General features: G+C 37.9%; 1 protein-coding gene across 4 annotated transcripts in view; it reads right to left on the bottom strand.

The window, feature by feature from the left end:
- Positions 1-250: 250 nt before the first annotated feature.
- Positions 251-24,655, bottom strand: part of LOC6576994 (disintegrin and metalloproteinase domain-containing protein 10) — a 148,985-nt gene continuing 124,580 nt past the window's right edge. Inside the window, exons 6-12 of one of the 4 annotated variants that reach the window (XM_032729093.2) lie at positions 9,566-10,116; positions 6,534-6,680; positions 5,449-5,609; positions 5,142-5,376; positions 3,511-4,557; positions 2,363-2,891; positions 251-522 (exon numbers count right to left, since the gene is read on the bottom strand). In XM_032729093.2, the coding sequence (XP_032584984.1) occupies positions 323-522; positions 2,363-2,891; positions 3,511-4,557; positions 5,142-5,376; positions 5,449-5,609; positions 6,534-6,680; positions 9,566-10,116 (2,870 nt within the window). In that variant the 3' untranslated portion in view covers positions 251-322. Of the gene's footprint in view, positions 523-1,806; positions 2,118-2,362; positions 2,892-3,510; positions 4,558-5,141; positions 5,377-5,448; positions 5,610-6,533; positions 6,681-9,565; positions 10,117-24,655 lie in introns of those variants that run through there. The other 3 variants (XM_032729092.2, XM_032729090.2, XM_032729091.2) reach the window with 3 other exon arrangements.

Below are 24,655 nucleotides of genomic sequence, written 5' to 3'. Positions count from 1 at the left end.
CATTCTTATATCAATTAATTCAATCAAAAATATCGTTTATGATTTTTATTTCGCTTTTCTTGTTCATTTTGTTCTTCATTTTGTTGGTACCTCAGAAATTGTTCGTCAATTTGTTGTTGTATTTCGTTTAAATAAAAATAATTAGCATAAAAATTACATTTACATTTAATTTGAGTTCATTTGATTTTTGTTCTTGTTGCAGTTGTTGTTGTTGCTGTTGCTGTTGTTGTGGCTGTGCTAGCTGTTGTTGTTGTTGCTGTTGCTGTTGCTTTTGTCGCTTTCCTTTTGGTTTTTTATGGCGCTCCGACATTAATTTTGGCTGTCAAACTTTGCTATTGCTGGGCGCCCGCCTCGTCGACTCATAGTGGCCGCGCCCCAATGCCGCATAGGCATCAGCATAGGCGTGCTCCTCCGGCTCCTGCTGCAGCTCCTCTAACGTCTGCTGCTGTCGCTGTTGTTGTTGCTCATGCAGCGATGTCGGTCGACTATAGCTTACTAGTAGCGGCGGCGGGGGCGCGACGCCTAAGCCAGATTAAATACATATATAAACATATATATATATATATATGTGAGGGAGACAAAGTCAGAGCGAGAGCGAGAGACAGAGACAGATGGAAAGAGAGAAAACATATACATTAAAAGTTGTATTAGTTTCTTGACTTGTAGCTGCTCGTGGCGCCAGTTCAAGTCAAGTTGGCCCGCCCCCCTCTGGGCAACTGCTTGAATTAGGCCATGTGCAGCTTATCGATTTATATTAAAACTCACACACACACACATACACGCATATAGTTAAACTTGGTTTTAGTAGTTTTTAGTAGTTTTCTTACTTTTTTCGGTTTTTATAACTATGCTAATGAAATGCCTTTTGGAAACAACTTGCATAAATTCCAGCACAGTTCAAAGTTTTGATATTGGCAAACAAATAAAAAAAAAAATAAAAATTTTTTTTCACATGAAATCAAGTTTTAAAGTTTGTGTTTAAATTAAATATTTAGTTTGAGAAAAAAAATATATATAATTTGAATAAACTTTTTTTGCATAAAAAAATAAAAGTAAACAAAGGACTTTCATTTGTTTTAAATTAAAATAATTGCCTTTTTTTTAGTTTACTTTTTAATTAATTAAAAAAAAACTGCACTTATTAAAAAAAAAAAAAAAAAAAATACAAAAGTTGAATTTAAATTAAGTTTCTTACATAATTTATGTTATGTATGTTTTATTTTTGTTTTATTTTTATACATTTTTTTTATTTAGTCCTTTATATTTAAAAAAATTTAAATTAATATTTTTCATTTAAGTGTTTATATACAACGTATTTATCTTTTTATGTACACAATTTATGTTAATTTGCATTGCATTCGGTGCAGTTGCTCGCGTTAGTTGAGTTAGTAAACAGAATTAGTCTTGATTATTAATATAGTATTTTTAGTGTGCATGCAATAACAAAAACAACAACAATACAAATTATCGGAAAGACTCAAACAATATAAACAAACAAAGTGGAAACATGCCAAAAACAGAAAGAGAGTAAAACAAGCAAAGGACAAACAACAAATAATAATAATAAGAGGAATACGAAGTGCTGTTATTAGAGCCGAGGACCAGAAGGAAACAAAATCAAGAACAACAAAATTCAAGACGGGCTAAATACAATCGAGTCGTGAGGGAAATATAAAAAGAAAACGCTAGTGAAAATTATTCATACCAATTGCTGATCAAATTCGTTTTGTGTGGGTGGGTGAGGGGGGCAAAGCCGTTTGCGTGGAACGATGGAAATGGCACGCTAGCAAGCGCGTGGAGGTTTGGTATATATATTGTATATATATATATATATATTGTAGTTGTGTTTGTAATGTATATGGCATGTGTTGACGCGTTCCAATTCCAAGCGTTCCACATTTAGTAAACAATATTGCGGCGCATCTTGCCAGCGGCTGCTGTTGCCTTGTCTTTGCTGCTGCTGCGGCTGCGGTTGCTGTTGTTGTGTTTGTTGTTCTGTTGTTGTTGTTGTTGTGTGTCTTTGGCTTTGGCGCTTTTGGCTTGCTTACTGCTGCCAGCCACTGTCGGGGGCGTGGCCGTGGTACGTGACGAGCGGGACTTATTGCGTGGCGGTAATTCTGAATTTCAGACATTTTTTTTATGATTTTGATTTGAATTGCAAATACAGATGAGGCATATATATATATATATAGTTGATGGAAAAGTGGGCAAAAAAAAAGGAAAAAGAAAAATAGGTCAAAATAGAAATTAAATGTGTGTTTGCTTTAGTAGTTCAGTGAAACAAATATGAGAAACTAAACAGCAGCTCTCTGGCATTGGGGAACTACTGGCATAGAACACTCTCGTGGAGTGGCAGACGCACCTTTCGGCGCATAGAACGCTTGCGGCTGTTGTTGTTGTTGTTGTTGTTGTTGCGGTGAGAGTGCTTGTTGTTGTTGTTGTTGTTGCTGTGCAGTTGCCGGCAGCAATGGCAGTGGCAGCTGCGCACGCGCCACCACACCACCGCTGCTAATGGCCGCCTGCACACCACCACCCATAGCACCACCCACGCCCGTTTGATCGACTCCATACCCAGATCGTCCAGCTGCTCCGCCGCTCGCCTGCGGCCTGCCACTGCTGCTGGGCCGTGTGCCACGCCCATCGCTGCGACGCGCCTGATTCGCCGGGGCACTGCGGCTGGAGTGGCTGCCGCCCGTGGGCAGCGGGACTATCGAATGGCCCCCCTGATGCCGATCCCATTCGTGCGGATGCGCATTGTGGTGATTGTGTCCACGTGATCCACCATGTCGTCCGCCGCCACCACCGCCCCCACCTCTCGGATAATGTTGCGCCTCGTGCGCGGGCGGTGGAATGCTGCGCGGCCCAGCACCACGTTGATTGGGATGACGCTGCTGCGGTTAAGGGATGTAGAATATAGTGTGAAAGAAGTAATCAAACCTCAGTCGGCTGTAACCGACTACGTAATACTCGTCCAAGATATTCTAAGCGGACTCAAGTGGCGAAATATATATAAGATATCTGTCTGTGGAAGGCAACCTGAAAGCTAAAACCTAGCTGACTTTAAATTGATATTTTTAGCCTGGGAGCGCTCTTGGACTATATGTATAATAAGCTGTAAGTCTCTGGCGACAATATCAAGAAAATAGGTAGAGGATAGCTAGGTAAACTGAATAGACAGTTCGAATGATACAGATGTTTAGGTGGAAAATAATTAAATAGATAGTGAATGGATAGATGGATAGATAGATGCATAGATACTCTTTGAGACCCCCTTTTTGCAGTTTAAATACCATTTTTAAGCTTGGTTTAGACTTGTCACACCCCCAATGGGCGATATATAAACTATATCCCGGACATATTCTACTGGAGTGTAAATGTACCCAATTGCAAGCATCTAGATAAGGCAGCTCGAGCTCAGGCCAATAGCCGAATGGATAAGCGGACAGGCAGACGGAAGTACAGCAAGAGATTAACGAGCATATCGGAAATTCAAACTCAAGCGAAAATTACCATGCGACGCAGCGTATTCATTGGCGCACGCAGCGTTTCGCTGATGCGTCGAGCCCGGCGCTTCTTCGGATTGGAGCTGGGCGTGTGCACGGCGCAGCATTTGATGAATGCGCCCAGGACGACGATGAAGCCGACGCCAATGAGCACCACCAGATACCAGTTGCCGGTGACCCACTCGGTGACGGTCAGCAGGGTTTCCCGATTGAGCAGCAGATTCTTGAGCCGCACTAGCGGTCCGTCCGCATCGACGGCGCGACACTTGAGGAACACATCGCAGTAGCCCTGGAAGTTGTCGCAGGGTGAGCCCGGCTGCAGGCTGATGCCACCCGGTTGGATGTTGTATTCGGCAGCGAATTCACTGGTGCTGCGACAGGTGGACGTATCGTTGCCATCCTGGCAGGCGAGCTCGCAGAGCTTGCGCTTGTCCACGTGCGGCAGCGTCGTCGAGGTGAGGAAGCATTTGGTCATATTCCAGAGCAAACAGGGCGATCCACTGCACTCGCCGCGTATGCACAGGGCGGTGCCGTTGTTGCACATCGTTTTGTCATCGCGATGCCGGGGCTCGGGGCACTCGGCCGTGGTGCCATTGCAGGTGCTCGACCAGCTGCACTCCGTCTCCTCCTTGCATTTCTGGTGGAAGTGCGAGGGCACAAACGCGCAGGAGTTGGCCAGGCAGCAGGGGCCCTGCGACGGCGAGCACTGCGTCTTGGCCCGACGCCTACACCCCTTCGCACTCGAGTTGAGCGACTGATCGTATTCGCTGATCAGGCGCGGATAGCAGCAATTGTCTTTGCACTCCTCCTCGTTGAAGCCACAGTCGCACTCCTCGCCCGACTCCACGATCTTGTTGCCGCAGAAGGCGCCCTCCGATGCCTTGAAGCAATCACGTTTCGTATTGCCCACCAGCACATCCAGCACATTGGAAATGTTGCGTATGGAACAGGGTGAGAATTTCGAATTGTTGGGACGATCGCCAGAGGTGGCGCTGGCAAACATTATGAAGTTGCCGTTGGGTCCACTGGGACGGCATTCTTGTGGGTAGTCGTGCTGTGGAACATATGGCAATCGATTAGTTAGCGTTGGAATAATGGAATGAAACACTTAATATAACATTAAATGATTATGCGCAATGGATCCTAAGACATTTTTGTGCTAATTGACATGAAAATATAGTGTAGAACGTGGAAGACTCCGTAGATGGTCATTTAGTGAGGAATGGTGGAATGAAACACTTAATTCCATATGCATTTGTCATACGCAATGAATGCATATTCATTTTTGCGCAATCTTACGTGAAAAGCAAGGTGGAACGATGGAATAGAACATGAATTTTGGAAAGTATGAAATTAAATATAATGGAACTAAGCTAGTTTAAAGTAGGGAATTTAATAAAATGTACAAATTTGCTGAAACAATGGAATGAAATACTGTTAATAAAAATAAATTACATTAATACTAAGTTAAAATCAAAATGGTAAAATATAATTCAACTATAAATTATAATGGAATGCGGAATAAATCTCAATAATTCCTATATTGAGAATCTGAATCTAGCAAACAATAACAAGAGACGTAATTATTTCTAACTTGCATCCCATGCATTCCCACCCCCTACACCTCCATCCACTTACCGGTGATCCAAAATTGTGTCCAATCTCATGGGCCAGCGTCAGCTGCGACACCTTTGGTGGGACGCGACTGTTGTAGTTGACAAAGGTGATGATGCCCGTGTTCAAGGAGCGCTTGGTGCTCTGGTACTGGCCGCCCACAGTTTCCGTGTAGGTTTTGTACTTCTCGCAAATGCCGCCCGAGGCGCCCGACGCGCTGGCCACCCAGGCCAGGCCCAAAGTGCCGCCCGTAAAATCTCTGCAGGATGGAAAGAGAGACGATTAGGTTCGATAAAAAGTTAAATAATGTATGATTTGATTTGGCACTCACCTGTAGGTAAATACGTAGGCTAGACAAAAGTCTGAGTGATCCTCTAGCGAGTGGAGATTCAAGAAGTTCGAGACATCCATGTGCTCGTTACAAAATGCATTGTGTGGCCCATTGTAGGAATTGCGACAGGCGGAATCGTCGTCGATTTTAATGCGTTGCACCTGGAGAAGAATACCGGAGATTACAGTTTCATAAATTAAATAGTTCCAATATGTCAATTAGAAATAAAAATAAAGTTATGTTTTCATTTGTTCCATTCACAATTCATTTCCCTTATAAAATGTGACTACCTTTCCTTAGATCAGTTTTAATTTGAGCCTAATACAATCAATCATGTTTAATGTATTGCAATTTTACTACGTTCTCTATTAATACTATATAGCTTTTATACCAATAGTTAATAAAAAAATATATAGTTCTTCCCTTGAAGCCATATAAAAAGCCATAACTTTAAATTATTTGCAGCTCAAGCTTGATTCACAATGAAAAGTATTATATAGTACTTCTATACAATATATGAAGAATATGATCCTTAACGAATGCGAAATGAACGAGCTATGGACACAAAATACTCAAAATACTCACTCAAATACTTTAGGATGTTCCATTAATATAAAATAGACAATTTAAATACCTCAACCTGTGAAGTGAGAGCCTAACTTAACTTAAACTGTAGAATGTTACAATTCCATTTCGTTTCACTATTGAAATCGTATTCAATCTATACAAAATATCAATCCTTTCAGCTTAAAGGCCCTTGACTTTAAGGTTTATGATACTAAAACCCATCTTAACTCGGCGCTGGCGTCAGCGCAACTCGTTCCACGCATAATTATTGGGTCTGTCTGCGCTTAAACGCTTCTCTTTACAACCCTGATGAGGTTGTCCTGGTTGCTGGAGCTGTTGCTGCTGCTCTGGTCCTGGTCCTGGTCCAGGGACACGCTCTTTGTTCTGTGGCCATTGTTGCCTGTGGGCAGTGGGATGTGGACTGTGGAGCCACCCTTCCAGCTCTGTTCGGCAATTGGCAACCGGCAGGGGGCGCTGCTGAGTTGCTGCTGCCACTGCCACTGCTGCTGTTCACTCACCTCAAAGCGTATGTTGCGATGCTCCGTCCGTCCATCGAACTTTGTGTTGCGGTAAATGTAATTAACGGCCGTCACATGATGTGCAATCAGCGATGTGATTTCCTCCCGGGTCTTCACATCTATCTCGTACTTGCGACCGCGATCGTGCTGCATAAGCGTCAACATGAAAAGGAAGTCACCAAATTTTCACAAATTAATTTTACACACACACACAAATATATCAGCAAAAATTAACAAAATAAGTACAAAGAAAAAATTAAATTAAAAATAAAAATCAATGAAGTCGACTTTTGGGCGCGAGCGGACGCGCTCGTTCGTAATAAAAATCTCAATCGCAGTGCCGCTGCGCTTGACATTTTGAGCAAACAAGGGGCGTGGCAAACAAAGCAGCCAGACAAACAAACGACCCCATTCCCCAGTTTGTTGTTGCCCAGGGCCCCAGCACACACCCCGCACACACCCCCGCACACACCCCACACACACCCCACACACACAACAAGCACTCTTCAAATATATTTGTATAAAAATGCAAATTCAGCTAAAAACCCGTCGAATATTTTTCAGAACTTTTTTCGCTTTTATATATTCGCGTGCGCGTTGAGCGGGTGGATTTGCGGGATTTCGTGGTTTTTAACCGTGCGGTGTGGGCCACGTGGGGCATGGTCTATCAGCGCACCGCTAACGGCAGTTTTTGGTTCCAAAATCAAAATGCCGCTGGGCCCAGTGACAAAAGGCGAGTAAATAGAACCAACAAATGAATGGGATATGTGCCTAGAAATACCCTGGGAAATGTAATTCCAAGAGAATGTGAAAGATTTATAAAAAAAAGATATATATATAATATGAAAATGATATATTTCAAAGTAAAATCCTGAGATGGCAAAATACAAATTGAAATATATTTCTAGTTGCTTCTAATAGATCAAGGCTATATTCTTTTAGAAAATAAATAGATATTATAATCCGTGACTAATATTGATTCCTAATTATCTTCACCCAATAAGCAAAAAGCCGCTGTAGCCAGTGCTATATTCCAGCTTTATGATATGATCTCTATCTACTAAATAAATAAATACACACACACACACAATTATACAAATCAATATACCCTTTCATTTCATTGCACAGGCCAATAAAAACGCGTCACGAACGCAGCGACGAACGAAACAAATGCGCGAATTATGCAAAACTCATTGCAAATAAACAGACAAAACGGTGAAGAAAGAGTGAGGGATGCCGAGCGAGAGAGTGAGCGAGTGAGTGAATGAGCGAGTGAGTGAGTGAGCGAAGACAGAAGCGGGTGGAGCATTTCGCAAGAGGGTCGGGGTCGGGTACGCTGCAGAACGAATCTGACGAGGATGTTGACGTCGACGTCGACGACGACAACAACAACAACAACAATTGGAAGAACAACAACAGCGTGTACAATGCGAAAAAAATGAACGTAAACATAAAGTGAGGCAAAAGAATTGCTTGCGAACGAGCAAGCGTAGAGCAAAAGAATTGTCGAGCAAAATAGAGAGAAAGAGCAAGAGAGAGAGAGAGAGAGCGGAGGCACCCCGGCTATAACGGTTGATTGCATGCGCTGCAGATATCGAAGCAGGTCAGCTGATTGGTTGATTGCTTTGAAGACGCCGCCAAGCAAAGGCGAAATTCAAGCAAATTTCAAGGAAATGGAAAGAGGAAAGGAGAAAAAATAAAATCACCCTTCATAAGGTTGCTCGGCGAATTGTGTGTGGGGCCAACCATGCTTAAGAGCTGCTCGAATTGTGCTCTAAATGATTTCATGTGTGCGAAACACTTGAGGTTATTGTTAACTCAAGATAATAATTATATACGAAAATTTAATTAAGCCAGGTCGAAATTTATTAGAAAGCCAAGTTGAGGTAAATTGATTTTGAAGTGCTGTGTGCATGCTTAAGGATAATTTGAGTAGGCATGAATATAAATTAAGTGGCTATTATGTTCCAAATTATTGATTTGAAAAGCAAAAATGTGTTTACAAAGAATAATTTAGATAACTATATTTTATGAGAGATTCAATTTCTATGCTGTGTTTATGACTCAGAAATTATTAAACTAATGAAAAATGTCTTAAAATTTTGAAACGAACTTTTCTTTTGAAATAACTTTTTTTCTGAGCTTTAAACAAGCCCAAGATTCGGTTTTATTTATAAACAATAAAATAATATATATTTACTGAAAAAAATAAGGCTCGAAATTCCTTCATTAAGATTCCTTAATCTTGACAACTAACAAAAAATTGTGCTTGACTTATTTTAAAATCATTAGAAAAAAATCAACTTTTAAGAAAACACTGAATTTTTTTTTAAATAAATAAATGAATAAATAAAATAAAAAAGGAGTTAATAAATCTATGTGGTGAAATTTCTGCATTAAAATTCCATAATCTTCACAACTAACAAAAAACTGTGCTCGACTTATTTAAAAATTATAAAAAAAAAAAAATAATAAGAAGTCTATGTGGTGAAATTTCTTCAATAAGATTCTATAATCTTGACAACTAGCAACAAACATTTGCTTGAATTTTAAAAAAATCATAAAATAATCTAGCAACTTTTCAGCAACTAAGCTGACTTTCAGCTAACCAAAGAACAATTTTCACTTATCGTAGCGCATCACCCAATTTCTTTGAGCGAACAGAAACAAAAAATGGCGTCGGACTGACTACGCGCCGCGTACCCCCCTCCACCCCATACAGTCGTCTCGCTTGCACTCCCTCAAGCATTGCCCGCGCATCATCCAGAAAAATTGGGGCCTTTTGTTTTATGCTTGAGAGCCAAAAAGTGAAGCATTCGCTCGTAAAAAATTGCAAAACTCATGGATTTTGTTTTGTGTTGTTTAAGCCACAGAGAAACTGTTGTTGTTGCTGCTGTTGCTGCTGCTGCTTCGGTTTTAATTTGGCGCACGAACTGGCAGGCCACGACCACTCCACATCTGCCACGCAGCAAGCCCTCAGCCTTCAGCCACACCCCCCACCCACAACTGGCGGCATCGATAGTCAGACTTACATCAGCAATACTCTCGCGTATATGACGCCAAATCAATGGATCTGTTTGTATATACAGCGAGCAGGTATTCTTGTTATCCTCACGTCCGCGTCCGGCGCCAGATGAACCGTTAGCCGCAGCATTGTTGCCACCAGCACCGCCGTTGCCACTGGCGCGACGCACACGCTCGTGGACCAGTTGACGCCACTCGGCGACATTGGCCGTGGTGCCCAAGCGACGTCCGGTCTCTGGATCATAGAATCCACCGTTGCCGTCGCCCAAGTTTGCTTCCTTTGTATATTTCTGATGTGGCAATTTGAAATCATCATCGCTGCTGGCGTATTTCTTCGGTGGATATAGTAGCTGTTGTTGCTGTTGCTGCTGTTGCTGTTGCTGCTGTTGCTGTTGCTGTTGTTGTTGCTGGGCAGCCGTTGCCTTTTTGTGTTGCTGTTTCCGGTGCAGCTTTTGGACATCCTTTGACATGGGCACTGGCAGCTCCTCAACCGCTGAATTTTGTATATTCTCCATCCATTGTGAGACCTCCTCCGTTATGCCACAGCCGCCCACGTGACCTGCAAGAACAAAACAAAAACGAAAACCAAAAATTATAGTCAAGTTGATGTGGAGTTCAGGTTGAGTTACGAGAGAAAGAAGCTTCAAAAATGTCTCACGCTGGTTTATATATGCATATACACATACATAAACATATATATACATATATATATGTTTATATATAAGACATAAGACTTAATCATTAAGAAACTTAAAAAAAAAAAAAAAAAAAAACAAACAAAATATTTATATACATATACATAAACATATATATATATATATGTTTATGTATATGTATATATATATATTTTGTTGTTTTTTTTTTTTTTTTTTTTTTGTTAATTTTTTGATAATTAAGTCTTATATATTTTTTTTTTTTTTACTAGTTTTGATGGCTTGATATTTTAGTAATGATTGATTGTAAATTTTAAATTATTATATAATTAATTATCGAAAAGAAGATATGGAGCAACCCAGAAATTTCCAAAATAGCATATGTGTACATAAAATCCTATCTTAGCTCCGCACATCCGTCAAAACCCAATATACCTTCCTTACTCACTTTTCAAGTAGGGAAGAGTATAGAAAATCTTTTTTTTTTATCTTTTTTTAAAGCACGTTTTCATTTTAAGCAAATTAATGCTGATGCAGCCGCAAAAGGCAACAACAACATTTAGTTTTGTGTTCACCTACTCTGGACGTGGGCCAAATCATTTTATGCGAAGAGAAAAATGGAAATACTAAAAAACAAAGAGAGTGAAAGAGAGAGAGAGAGAGAGAGAGAGAGGGGTATAATAAAAAAAAAGCTGTAGAAGAAGCAGCGCAGCATTGCATGGGTGAAATTATTTATGGTGCACAAAATGAAAACCACGAAAATGTAATTAAAGCGCAAAACACACAGACACAGAGAAAATGCCAAGTGCGGGTGAATAAAGAGAAAATAGTACAAAAATAGGTATTATAAAAAAAAGGAAAAAAAACGTATATAAAAGAATAAAAATTTTTAATGTAAAATGCCAAAGTCAAATGTTTGAAATGGGAGAGCAAAAAAATAATAAAAAGCCGACAGAAATAAAATAAATTACAAAAGTGTTGCATACTTTCGAGCGTCCACTGCAGTTCAAACGTAGCATATATGTATATGTATAAATAAATGAAACACACACAGACACATATATATATATATAGCAATTTGTATTTTTATTTATTTTTATACACATTTAAAACTGCTGCCTGTTTAAATGCATTTACTTTTTTTTGGCCAGCGGAAACAGTTAATAGCCACGAGTCCGGTAATGAAAATTTATTGTTTTATTGCTTAAACGCTGTGCGGCTCCTTCGTTTTGCTTTCTGCCCCGCCCCGCTCCACCTCGCCACTCCCCTACCAATTTGTAAATTTTCCTTTTATCTTGACGCATTTTTCACACAGCAGCAATTGTCAACTGAGGCACTCAGAAATCTTTTCTTTTTCCTTCTTTTATGTGTTTTAAAGTTGCCCGCATTTTTTTATGGTTCTGCCCATTTACATACATTTTGCATATCTGGCCTGCAATATGGGCGCACTGTTCGCTCTGGGGCAGTAAGACAAAGCCGAAAGTCACTTTAAGTGAATTAAGAATACAAAAGAAAAAAAAAAAAAACTAAGTATTATATAAAAATGAAATCATTTTTAATCTGTGCGCACTTGAGGCTGGTAAGTGCTCTAGACACAAAATTCTAATGCTGTAAGCTATTTTATATTTTCTTGTTAAGCTTTTTTTTTATTAAAAAGTACACTAAAATAATTTTTAAAATTTTTTTAGTAAAGTGGACAAATTAAAAAAAAAAAATTATATATTTTTCTCTTTATTGTAGAAAAGTTTGTTTATCGTTACAAAATATTTATTTATATATATTTTTTTAAGACTTTCAAAATACTATTACATTAAATTCTTTATGGTCTTTATGTAATATTTAATATATTACAAGAGATGTAAAAGGCTAAGAATTAATAAAAAAGAATTATCTATTTCCTTATGAAAACAACATGTTAATAAAAATGTTTATATCATATAAAATCTAAGTCATTGATAAGATAAGATTTCAATTTGTTGGCAATTGGCATATTGGAATAATCGATTATTTTTATTATTGTTATTTAAAAAGATTAATTTATTTTTATTATACAAACTTTTTTTTTTTTATTTCTTCAATTAAACTTCAAAAGGACTTAACTTTTTTATGCATCTGCGTGGAAGAAAATCATTTTGAAACATGTTAAAAATTAATTGACTGTACGCAATCGATAGCAATTCATAGTTATGAATTTCAAGCCTTTCACTCACTGAATTATATTTAAATAGCTCTTGAAATAATCTTTGTTTACTCAACCTCAATAGCCCATCACATATAAGCAAGCAGGCATATATAATAAGTATATATATTTATTTGTATATGTTTCACTTAACGTACGTGCTTAAATCAGCGTATACGCCTGACTTTAAAGAGCATAATCGAAAGTGCGCCGTGGTGAAAATAGTAAAAAGTGGAGCTTTTGACTGGACGGGCATTAAGAATTCAGTGCACTTTTCATTAAAAGTTTTTATTTTATTTTTTTATTCTTTCTGTTTGTGTTTTTGTACGTTTCTTCTTCTTCTTTTTTATTTTTGGTTTCTACTTAAATTCCATCTCGCCAATGCCGCTGACCGGCTTCGACGAACCGTTAAAACTCATAACAGGCCACCCAGTTTTACGGTGCGGCCGGCCCGCTACACCCGGATTCCACGACCTCCCGCACCACTCACCCCCAGCCATCTCTCCTGCTCACACACAATTTGAAATGGGATTTCGGACTCGGGGCCACAGTGTGTACACACTGGCTACATTGCAGTTTTCAGCTGTGCCATAAATTTTTATTTGGCCGCGTGCTATTGTGTCAAGTTGGACGCAGAAGTGTGAAGAGCGGGAGTTGTGGGGGGAGTTATGACTACTTCTACTCCTGCTGCTCCTGCTGTTGCCATTATCATTATGCTTTTACACTGTTTTCCCTTACCTGGCCAACAACTCTTCTTCTTCTTCTTCTACTACTGTTTTTTATTCAAGCCAACGCACAATGCACTGTTTGTCTTTATTATTTCTTTGCGTGCAGAGTTCACGGCGTTGCCAGCTACAGCTTCAGCTTCAGCTGGTTGACTGTGTGGCAACGCCACAGTCGCACTGCCACAACAACAGCAATGAAAACGCGACCTATGCCAAAGCGCAAACTGTACGGCAGGTGCTAAAGAGCTAAAGAGCTCGAGGAGCAGCAGCAGCAGCAGCAGCAGCGGCAGAGGCAGCGGCAGAGGCAGCGGCAGAGGCAGCCACTAAATACATAACACTCGACAAGCCAAGAATCCGACAGCGCGCAGTTTCCGCATTTTCTTTTCCGCTGCATCTCGGCACTGGCACTCGACTCCCATCCCATCCCACTCCATTCCATTCCATCCCATCCCAACTCTCCCTCAATGATTCTCTCTCTCTCTCTTGGGTGTAATTTGCATTTCAAAGGCATCCTTCCCTTAATTCTCTGTCTCTTCGCTTTATGCCCTTTAAGCATTACAGCTGCACAGGGTATACTCAGCTAGGAAATTATTGTGCAATCATTTCATGAATGTGATTAGAAACAATGCTAATGTGCGTTGAGAAAACTCTAATATATTTCTGTTACATTTAGGATTAAAGCTGAAAATTGCTTGCCACAAAAATGGTGAATAACAATTTTTGTTGAGGGTATTCCTCTATTTACATTTTGCTTTACGTATTTGTATGTATGAAAACTTGTTGAATTTTTAAGAATAATATGAACTGCGACAGAGTAATAAATAGCAAACAAATTATTTTTAATATAAATTAAATAAATGTACTTAAATTTGAATAATGATGACTATTAAAGTGCTAATAAAAACAAAAATACGGAAGAAAAATTATTAAAAAAAAATAATAATAATAAGTTAAAGGAAAAATCATTATAATTGAATATATATAATAATAATATATTATAATAATGAAAATAAAAATTGAAATAATGACCGTAAATATAAAAATTAATGATGAGGTTACATTAATATATTATACAAAAATAATATAAAGATAATAATAAAAAAAATTATTTAAAAATAATTAAATAAATTAAATAAATCATAAATTTTTTATTAAAATAAAAAATAATAATAATAAATATCATAAAGCAATTCAAATGCTAATGACGAAAGTAAAAACTATTTGTTTATATATTTAATACAATTTAATTACAGTTAATGTAAAATTCAAGCTAACTTAAAATTAAACACCGGCTTGACAATGTAATCAGGCTGAAAACTATTTACTATAATGACCTAACAATGCTCCAACGGAGAAGGTTCTTCCATAAACAACAGAGATCCGGCGAATGTGCCTATCTATGAAGCACAACTCTTTTACAGTTAGTTGCACCCTTTACAGGGCTTTTGCCTAGTCGTCTAGAATTTTGATTTGATTAGGGCAAAACGGTATGCTCATTGTATAGCGCTTTGTGCACCGCGGCATTACCATTTGAAGGGGGGAGGACCCTGCCGTTGCTGTTGCTGCAAGATTTTTTTCTGCTTTTTTTCTGGCTTAAGAGCGGTCGCTCATCTTACTCCAATGACCCGTTTTTTATTTCGCATTTTTTTTTGCCTGCTACTTTTTGTACTTTTTTGTTGGTGCTGTAGCCGTTGTTGTTGTTGTTGCACCGTCTTTACTTTCTTTTGGTTGCTTTTTAGGACAGCTTTGTTGTATCTGTAGCCCGTCCATCACTCTACTCGTCTGCTGCTGCTGCTCCTGCTGGTCTTTTAGGCGCTAGGGAGGGAAGGGGGGCGGCTTGCATTCAATCGTGCTTATCTGATGTGTTTGCCTGGACGCAGGCAGTCAGGCATCAGCTGGATCCTTTTGCCCAAGATGTTGTCTGATTTTCGGTCTTTATGCTGTGTGCGCTGTTGCCTTTGAGTGTGGCACTCGAGATGGCAGCGCCTTCTCCTTGCCCACCTTAACATTTGTGTAGGTGTCTCTCTGTGTGTGTGTGTGTGTGTGTGTGTGTGACATTTATGTATGTATGCTCGTGTGTGCTTGGCCTCTCAGCACTCGCGCCATTTCAATCAACAGCTGTTGGCGCAGTTTACTTCACATTTCATTTTCCCAATTCTTTTTTCTCTCTCGCACCCTTTTCGCTGCCACTCAAACGTTAGCTTTTTTTATACCTTTTACTTGACGCACACACACACACACATGCACACACGCACAGTCAGTTGTTGGTTGTGCACACCCAAGAGCTAACCACACACAACCGACACTTCAATCATATTTTGCTGCTGCGTCGCAGCGCTCCGAGATTTCTTCACAGAGATTAAAGTGCACTTTGCTGTTATCTCTCCCAGTCGCAGTCGCTTCGACACCCAATTCAATCCAGCCCCCTCCCCTCCCCTCATACGCCTTCCCACCTTTATGCCAACCCACTTCTATGGCAACTTGCACTTGTACAAGATTTTTTCTATATATTTCATTTTTTATTTCTCTCTCTTCTACTTTCTGTGCCTTTGGCTTTCTTCTTGTTTCTTGTTGCTCCAATTGCACAAAAGCCACGCGCTCGACTTATGAATTTTACAACTTCCCGTTGCTGACTGGGGCCAAGGCATTCGGGTTTGTCCCTCTTCCTGAACATGCTACTGCCAAGGGGATTTCCAACACAGCAACAGCAGAAATAAGAAGAAGAAGAACAAGCGTCAGTCAGAGACAAACGGCGCTCAGACATGCAAGCGGCTTTTGTATGTCTCGAGCAGGGTAGGGCGGGGAGGGGGCTTTGGGCTCGGGCCATTCGACCCGCTCCTTTGCCACCAATTTGAGGCACTTGTGACCTCTGCAAGATGCGCAGCAAAAATGAAAAATAATCCCAAATTCAATTGCAAATGAAATTGAGGGCGAAAAAAACACGCTCTTACAAAGCAGCGCAGCAAGCAGCAAGCAACACCCGCATGCCATACAACCAAAGCAACAACAAAAACAACAGCAACACCAAATCCCTACAGATCGACAAAATAAAAAAACTGAGAGAGAAAAACAACAACAACAAACACAACAGACGTTTTTCACAATTTGCTCACTTTAAACATGTAAAGTACGCGTTTGAGTTTGAGTTTGAGTTTGAATTTGAGCCAAGCACATGCAGCTCCAGCGTCCTGCACAATCACAAGTCAACGCGACTTAAATACCCATTAAATACGTTAGCATACAAAATGGTGGCTATTTTCGTGATTTATCGATAGATATCGCTTAAGGAATTTCAATGTTTTTGCTAAGAAAATTTTTAAAGATATGCATATTTCAGCACATCAATCTGAGTATCTTTCCACCTCCGTCGTATCTTTCCTCTCTTTCTCACAATTTCTCTATTTCCTGTGTCACTCTCTTTCTCTATGTCAGCCTCTTTCTATTCTAATATATTTATCTCTTTTTATCTTTCTACCTCTCTCTATCAGTTTGTCTGTCTTTCTCCCTCCCATTTCCTTCTGCCTCTCTGCCTGCTCTTCTTTCTCTGTTTCTATCTTCGTTCTCTCTCTCTCTCTCTCTCTCTCTCTCTTACGCTGACTATTCATCTTATTCTGTGTCTTCCTCCCTCTCCCTCTTAGTCTATGTCCTCTTCTCTCTTATCTATCTCACTATCTCTCTCTCTCTCTCTCCCTCCCTCTCTCTCTCTCTGCCTCTCTCTTCCTCTCTCTCTACCTCTCTGTCTCTCTCTCTCTTCGCAATCGAAAAGCTGTCACAACTCTCCACATAGTCTAGCCATACTCATATTCCCTACATACCCCGACTGAATCAATCTCTTTTGAAAAATGTGTATTGGCCGATTACTTTTGAGCATAAATTGCGATGCTGATGTTGCTGTTGCTGTGCTGCTTGAACTGTTTGTTCTTTTCATTTCTTCGAATTGTTATAAGTATATAATAAAAAATTTAATAGCATACACAAGGGCGTCACATGCTGCTAAATGCCACAGGCAAAAGTTCGCTGGGCGTTCCGTGCACATGAACGGGGCGTGGCACGCAAAGCGAGCGGGGACGCGCGTGCTTGTGTGTGCGTGTTTGGGTGTACGTATGTAAATACATTACATATAATTCATTGTAATTTTCTTTTATTTTGCAAATGATTTGATTATTTTGTTTTTGTGCTCCCTTAGTTTTGTTTACTTCGTCGTCATTTCCATCCCAATCATCATCATCATTACGTTCATCATCATCATCAGCTTTATTGTCGACCATGTCAACGTCAACATGAACGGTATTTGGCTGCCTTAAACTGTTTACTTTTCCACTTTTCTTCTCTGTTTGTATTTATAATAATATTTATTTTAATTAAATGAAAAAATGTTTTAATTTATGCCAGGCATCGCATATGTGTGTGCGTGTGTGTGTTTGCCAAAGATTGAGCCTTTAATGCCTCAAAGGATCAAATTTAAGCAGCTTATGAATGCCAACAACGATGCCAATATTCAGTTGGCTTGAGCAGTATTTAAGGCAAAATCAAAGCTCATTAACAAATTAATTTAAAAGCTTTTCAATCTCTCAACTCAATTCCATTTGATAAGAGATACTTAAGTGCATTGGTTTTTGTGTGCACCTAAGCAGCAGTTGTTTTTATTGAAATTGTTGTATAAAATATTTATCATTATACTGTGATTCTCGAGAGACGAAAGTTGTGGAGGGGCGCAAACTGAATTTTAATAATCTCTTTGATGTCAGAAATAGTTAAAACTTTATATGTATTATATGTATATATATTATATTGTATTTATATGTATAGCTATTAATAATAATCGTAGAAGAATATTATTATACTATTATATTTTAAAATACAATGTAATATAATTTTATGAAAATTAATTTTGACAAATTCTTTTTATTCAATAATAAAATATCAAGAAAAATTATATAAACTTGAATATTAAGTATAAATTTATTCAAGGTAATTCGATTTTTTTTGTTATTAATTTATATGAAGATACAATTTTAAGTGAAATAAAATTAATTTTTTAATTTATATAATGAATGAATTTTAAAGAAATTTATACTGCACACATCCAATAAAATTGAAACAAACTATTTTTTACTTTTTCGAAACTTTGTTGTTTTTCTTATTATATTATTAAAGTATTTATTGATGCAATAATATTTATTATATAATTGATTCAAATAGTACACAATCACATTTAATTTTTGTAAAAGATAATAATTAATTAAAATATTATTCTTAAAATCATTTTAAAATTGATATACTTCAAATTCAATTTGTTAGAGTTCTAATTTCCACTTAAATACTAAAAAAAAAAATCGTCTTTAACCACAGACCAAGCCCAATAAACGAATTTAAATTTGGTTTGTTTTCTAAAATCAAGTATTGGAATTCCTCAAGCATTTTCAGGCAATAAAAATGCCATTTGGAATGAATGGTCAATAGGAAAAGAGGCAAAACTACAGGCAGCTGTCGAATATATATTTAATTTGGCAAAAATTAGTTTTCCCATGAATAAACATGCTGAATAAAAATTGTTGTATCCCATACGCTGACAGTTTCGAAAGGCAGATGCCTCAAGTATCGATAGACTCGCATACCCACACACACACACACACACATATATATATATACATATGTATGTAAACACACACTCACATCTACATATATGAATAGACTCTGTTGAGTTGGTCAAAACAAATCTTCAATTTATTTACACAACGCCCAAAGCCGTCTGAGTTCGTCCGTCCGTCTGCCTGTCTGTCTGTGTGTCTGTGGTCATATAATAACGTCTATGTATTTCTATTTTTAGGTAGTATATTTTGCTAAGAGAGAACTGTTGCCTAGTCTCTGTAGATGCCCAGCAGCTATAGCTCTTCCTGTCGCCGTCACCTGCGCTTCAACACTTCCAGCATAAAGCCACCAGACACCCGGCCAAGCCAAATCCAGTTGCTCACTTGGCCAACTCGGGGGATGGCATTCTCAGTACCAACTCCACCGCCGCCCAAGTGTGATATTACGCATTTTGGCAACGTCCGACGCGGGTGTAGACCAACAAATATACGACTGACACGTGGTCGGACAGACAGGCAGACAGACAGAGAGATGGACTGACACAGTGGGTTGATTCTGGCGACAACACAAACTTCGCCTCTTCGCATACAAATTAGTTTTTGCGACTGAGACTCGGTTTGTTGCTCGCTCTAGCCATCTGCCGTTGCCTTTTTGTTATTGTTTTGTTCGCTTTCAGCTTAAATATAGATTAATATTAAAATGCATGGCGAGATACATTAGTTTTTATGTAAATACGTTAAGTTCAAGTAAGACTTTGGCTCGGCTTAGATTACCATCTGAGAGCCAAGTTGCTTACAATTGGAGATTACTTGCAAATTATTTATGGAAAAGTATGTGCTGACCCAGCAAAGGTGATGCTGTCTGTCTGTTTCCGATTCTGGATATTAGAGCCATCGTTTGAGTTATCGATAACACTTCAGATAACAAATATTAAAAATAACATTCAATTTCATTTTATCATGCATCAGTACTGATATATCGATGGCATGAATGTCAATCGATTATATTTAAACTGCTGAAATATTTTAACAGATTTGTAATTTCATTCAATACATATATATCGATTCAGCGACATCTTGAATGTTTCAGTTATCGGTAACATTATATTTATAAGTTTGGCAAAATATATACGGTCATTACAGAAATTCAGACAGCCTTTATAAACAAATATAGATAAACCCATTCAATAACTCTTTATATTATCAATAACATTTCACCCGCTCATAGATTTTATTTGAGTTGTTCTTTAGTTTTCATGAGCTATAAATAAAATCTACTTTCATTAGCAAATTTATATCGATAAAAAATGCTAAAATGTATTCTATATTTGTCATTTTATTCGATTAACATTAAAAGTGATTTCACTAAGAACGATAAGTACAGTTTATCAACTATTTACAATATCGATAACATCTATATTAATATAATATTCCAGATATTATATTTGAATGGGTATATAACGAGGCAGACAACATGAAAATCAATATAATTCTCAGATAAGAGTGGATACATATTCAACTATATATAGATTTTATCACCTGTAGGTCCATTGGTAATATTTCAAAAGCTGACATATTTTCGAAACTCTCATTAGCCAGCGTATAGCAATACTTCTCGTTACTTTGGTTGAGTTCATAAATTATTTCCCAATTTTTGTTGTCTAATTCTTGTGGCTATTAAATTTCTAGTACCTGTGCTCCGGGAACTCCGGTCACCTGCATGGAACCCCAATCAAGCGACTATTGGCCATGGCCGGCGCTGCCTGTCACTCAATTCAAGTGCCGTAGCCAAGATAAACAAGAATTTGTGAAGAAGACGAGGTAAAATGGTTAGTTAGAGCCTAAAAGCAAATGAAAATGGTAGCCAAAGCAATTTGTGGTCCAGCCAGGATAATGACAAGTTTGTGTGCGTGGAGGGGAGGCAGAGAAATGTTCATATAGCAATGGAATGACAGGACATCAGTTCCGAGTTTCAGATACACAACTTTGAGTGCGTGCAAATGATGTAGAAATAAGCCAAGCAACTGTGTGTGTGCGTGTGTATGTGTATATCGTTCACTAATTAACGACAGAATAATTTGCCATGCCATGAATGAAAACGAGGCTGGAAACCGTCGGACAACTAAAGCTCTTGCTAAGAGTCTACGTAGCGGGCACAAAAGCCCAACTAGAAGCTAAGGCAAGGAGATAGAGACAGGGGAAACGGTGTAGGGGTTTCTGCAGGTTTCTGGTATTGCCTCTTGGTTCATGGTATTAGAAAAGTTCATTTGGCCAAGCAACTGTTTGGCTTTTGGCCCCTACGCTCACAGCCACAGGCGGCGCATCAGTTGCCAAAAATTTTTGCATGCAAGGCAAAGTGCAATATCAACAAGCGACCCGAGACCAAGAGACACACAGTTAGACTAGCAAAGTTCGAGCAAGTAACAGAGACAAAGAGACAGAGGGAAAGAGAGGGAAGCAGAGAGAGAGAGAGAGAATGCAATACACACATGTATGTATATGTATGTCGACTTGTCACACAATGCACAAAGTTTCAATGGGACAAGTGCCTGGAATTGGAGACATGCGGACACAGATATATATACACACACCCACACATTCACACAGACATATCCAACAGTTAGGCTGGAATTTGCTATGCAGACGCTGGTAATGCTTCAAGATAAGAAAGCAATGAGTAGATGTGAAAAGGCGATAAAGTGGCTAGAAATGTGCTCAAAGGGCCGCATACTAAGGCACGCACACACGCACACTTATATATATACACATATACACATATATATCACTGCATATATATTCAAATTCCCATTGCATGCAATTTGACCATGAAACAAATGAAACATTGCGGTTTCATTTTGGGTTTCTTTAGTTTTTTGGGATTTTCCTGAAACATCAAACATCGGTGAGTGGAGAGCGTACACGGTGAATGGCCCGTCTATTGTGAATGTTGACTAGCTGAGTTGTGTGTGCTGAATAGTGAATAATAGCTTATCCTGTTGTAAGCGCGCCTGGCCGAACCATTCAAATTGATGTTTACGCAGATTATTCGCAGAGATTTACCAGCAATTGGGGGAAAAAAAACCATATATACAATAGCAACAGGAAATTTGTGGTTTGCCTCAGCACTGAGCGAATTATTGGGGGACTATTACAATAAGAGTGGGATATTTATATTTAAAAAATAGAAAAAGTAAAACTATTTTCATTATGTTTTATATTTTTATTACCTATTTTTAAATCTATTCAATTCACTATTTCACTTTCAAATAGACTTTTAACAATAAACAACAATAATTTGTATTTATATTTTAAAATAATATTAAATTTTATTTTTTTTTTTAAATAAAGAAAACATTTTTTTATTTACTATTTATTTATTTGTATTGTATTTTATATGTTTTATTTAGTTTAATTTTATTTATACATTTTTTAAAAATATTTTTATTTATTTACTTATTAATTTATCTTGTATTTTTGACTAGATTAATAGGATTTCACTCCTTTATAGATTTTTACTTTATCAAAGATGTATAATACTTTTTTAATGTACATTAACACATACAACTTTTTTTTTTGTATTTAAACGAATAAGCATAAAATAATGGCACCCCAAAAAACTAAAATAATACGGTTGAAAGTAATTTGATTTAATAAAGAAAAGATAATATTTGATATATTATCGCAATGCTGATAAAATAAATATGCCTAAGTATAAAATCTCTTTCAATTCATAAAACCAAGTTTTGAGCAGTCTTGAACTTTTTAGTACTTACAGCACTTACAGGACTGTCAGTTCCGCTCACTCTTAAGATATAAAAAAAAAAGTTAGAAAAACATTGTTGATTGCCTTAGCTGTTAAACATAATAAATTGAAAATTTAAGAAGAGAAATCTGACAAAATATTTTTATTTATGCCACAATAAATTTGAGAAAACAACGTAAATTACTGAAGAACAGCCCAGACAATTGCTAAGCTGACAAATCTGACAAGAGTTGTGCGAACGCAGCTTGTTGCAGTGTACAACAAGAACAACAACTGCAACAACAACAATACGAACAACAACAAGGGCAACAACAGTACCAACTTCATTTCCTCTATTGCAAGCCAAAACGGAAGTAACAAATATCATCAGGCCCAATTGCATTTGTGGCCGAAAAGTGGAAATATTTACTTGGAGTCCGGAGCTGTTCATGTTGTTGTTGTTGCTGTTGTGATTTTTTTGTGTGGAGAGATTTTTGGTCGGGGCTCGTTTGGTTGCTCTGATGGTTCGAGTGCGGGTGCAACTTTGATGAAGGATACTTAGTTAGCGGACTGCCTTCAGGGCAAAAGGCAGACCAGCAGACAAGTACATTAGATAAAAGCCAGGACAGCAAGCAAGGCAGGCAGGCAGCAGGCAGGCAAGCAGTAGACAGGCAGACAGGCTGCAGCAGCAAGACTCCAATGGAATCCAAACGACTCCAAAGGATATCAAATGAAGTGCAGCCGAGGAAGATTTCGTGTTTGGGCATGATAAACGTGGTTTATGACTACGGTGCTTACGTAACGTTTATGTCTGCCAGCATTCAAACATAATCTAAAGCCGTTAACGAGGCATTTGCCAAATAGGCTGAGGCACACTCGAAATTTGCACAATAAATCCTTCAATAAACACAAGAATTTTGCATAACCAAAGCGAGAGCAAGAGATGGTTAAATATATTTCGTATTTAATGAGGCATTTCCATTCACTGAATATGTATTTTGTGCAATCTCCGTCTCAAGTGAACTGAATAACTGTGAATTGTTGGGGATTATAAATAAACAAAAGTTGATTTAATTTTAAATTAGCAGTATATATGGAAAACTATTTAAAATGAATATTAAGATATTGAATTATTTGCACATATTCTTATTAATATAGAAATTGATACTGAGATATTGATATTAATGCGACAGCTATATATAAATCATAAAGGCCATGTACATATATAATTCAATTTCTCTGCCTTTTGCATAAATATGGGACTTTGGACTATCATGGAAGCGGGGCCCATAACATGAAGTATATAAATTCTTAATTAGTATAATAAGCTGGATCGTATCTGTCTAATATTTATATATCCATTGTATAATTTACTCAATATCTAATAGTATCGATGTTCTTTTTTTATACTCTCAGAATGTGTTATCAGAAGGAGGCGTGGCAGACTCCATAGATTATATTTTATTTTTTAAATATATTTTTCGCATGATTTAATTTTAAGCAGTATCAATTATGTTATTTTGTATACTATAATATTATTTCCTTCTTCTTATATACAATAAAGTATAATTATATTTATCTTCGAATATATATTATATATTTATTTATTTTGTATATATGTATTTTTTATATTATATTATAATTATATTTATTTATTATCTTCTGTGTATTATTGTTATTATTACTAAAATATAAAATACTAATTTAGAATCTTCTTAAATTTATAATTTTTCTCCAATTTTCTTCTGTTAAACAAAACACAAACACACACATTAAATTCATAATGCTCATTGAAAAATCATTGCAAATGAAATAAAAATCGAAATGTTTGCCAATGCAATTCGTAAATAGTCAAGTGCTTGCAGTAGTAGATATCGTAGTAGTTGTTGTTGTTGTTGTAGTGGATGTTGCTGTTATTGTTATTGTTGTTTTAGTGGTTGCTGCCGCTTTAGCCACAGCAAATTGCACTTGCCAGTCGATGCGAGCATCGAGTTCTGTTTTGAAGACAACGTCGCCAATGCTCGCCTCGATGCTGTTGTCATCGCAGTCATTATCAAGTGGCCGACACACTGGGCACGCCCACCAACGATGCCAACGATGCCCAGAAAATAACAAACCAGTGAAGCACTTAAAATCGACCACATGACAGCTGCCAGCGGGTCTCTAGCACGCCAAACGCCCACGCAGCAACCCTGCCCCACCGCCCAC

Source organism: Drosophila mojavensis, unplaced genomic scaffold (genome assembly GCF_018153725.1).
Source record: "Drosophila mojavensis isolate 15081-1352.22 unplaced genomic scaffold, ASM1815372v1 contig_36, whole genome shotgun sequence".
Classification (NCBI taxonomy): domain Eukaryota; kingdom Metazoa; phylum Arthropoda; class Insecta; order Diptera; family Drosophilidae; genus Drosophila; species Drosophila mojavensis.
The sequence above is the reverse complement of the archived record's forward strand: the minus strand, read 5'-3'. Positions and strand labels throughout refer to the sequence as shown.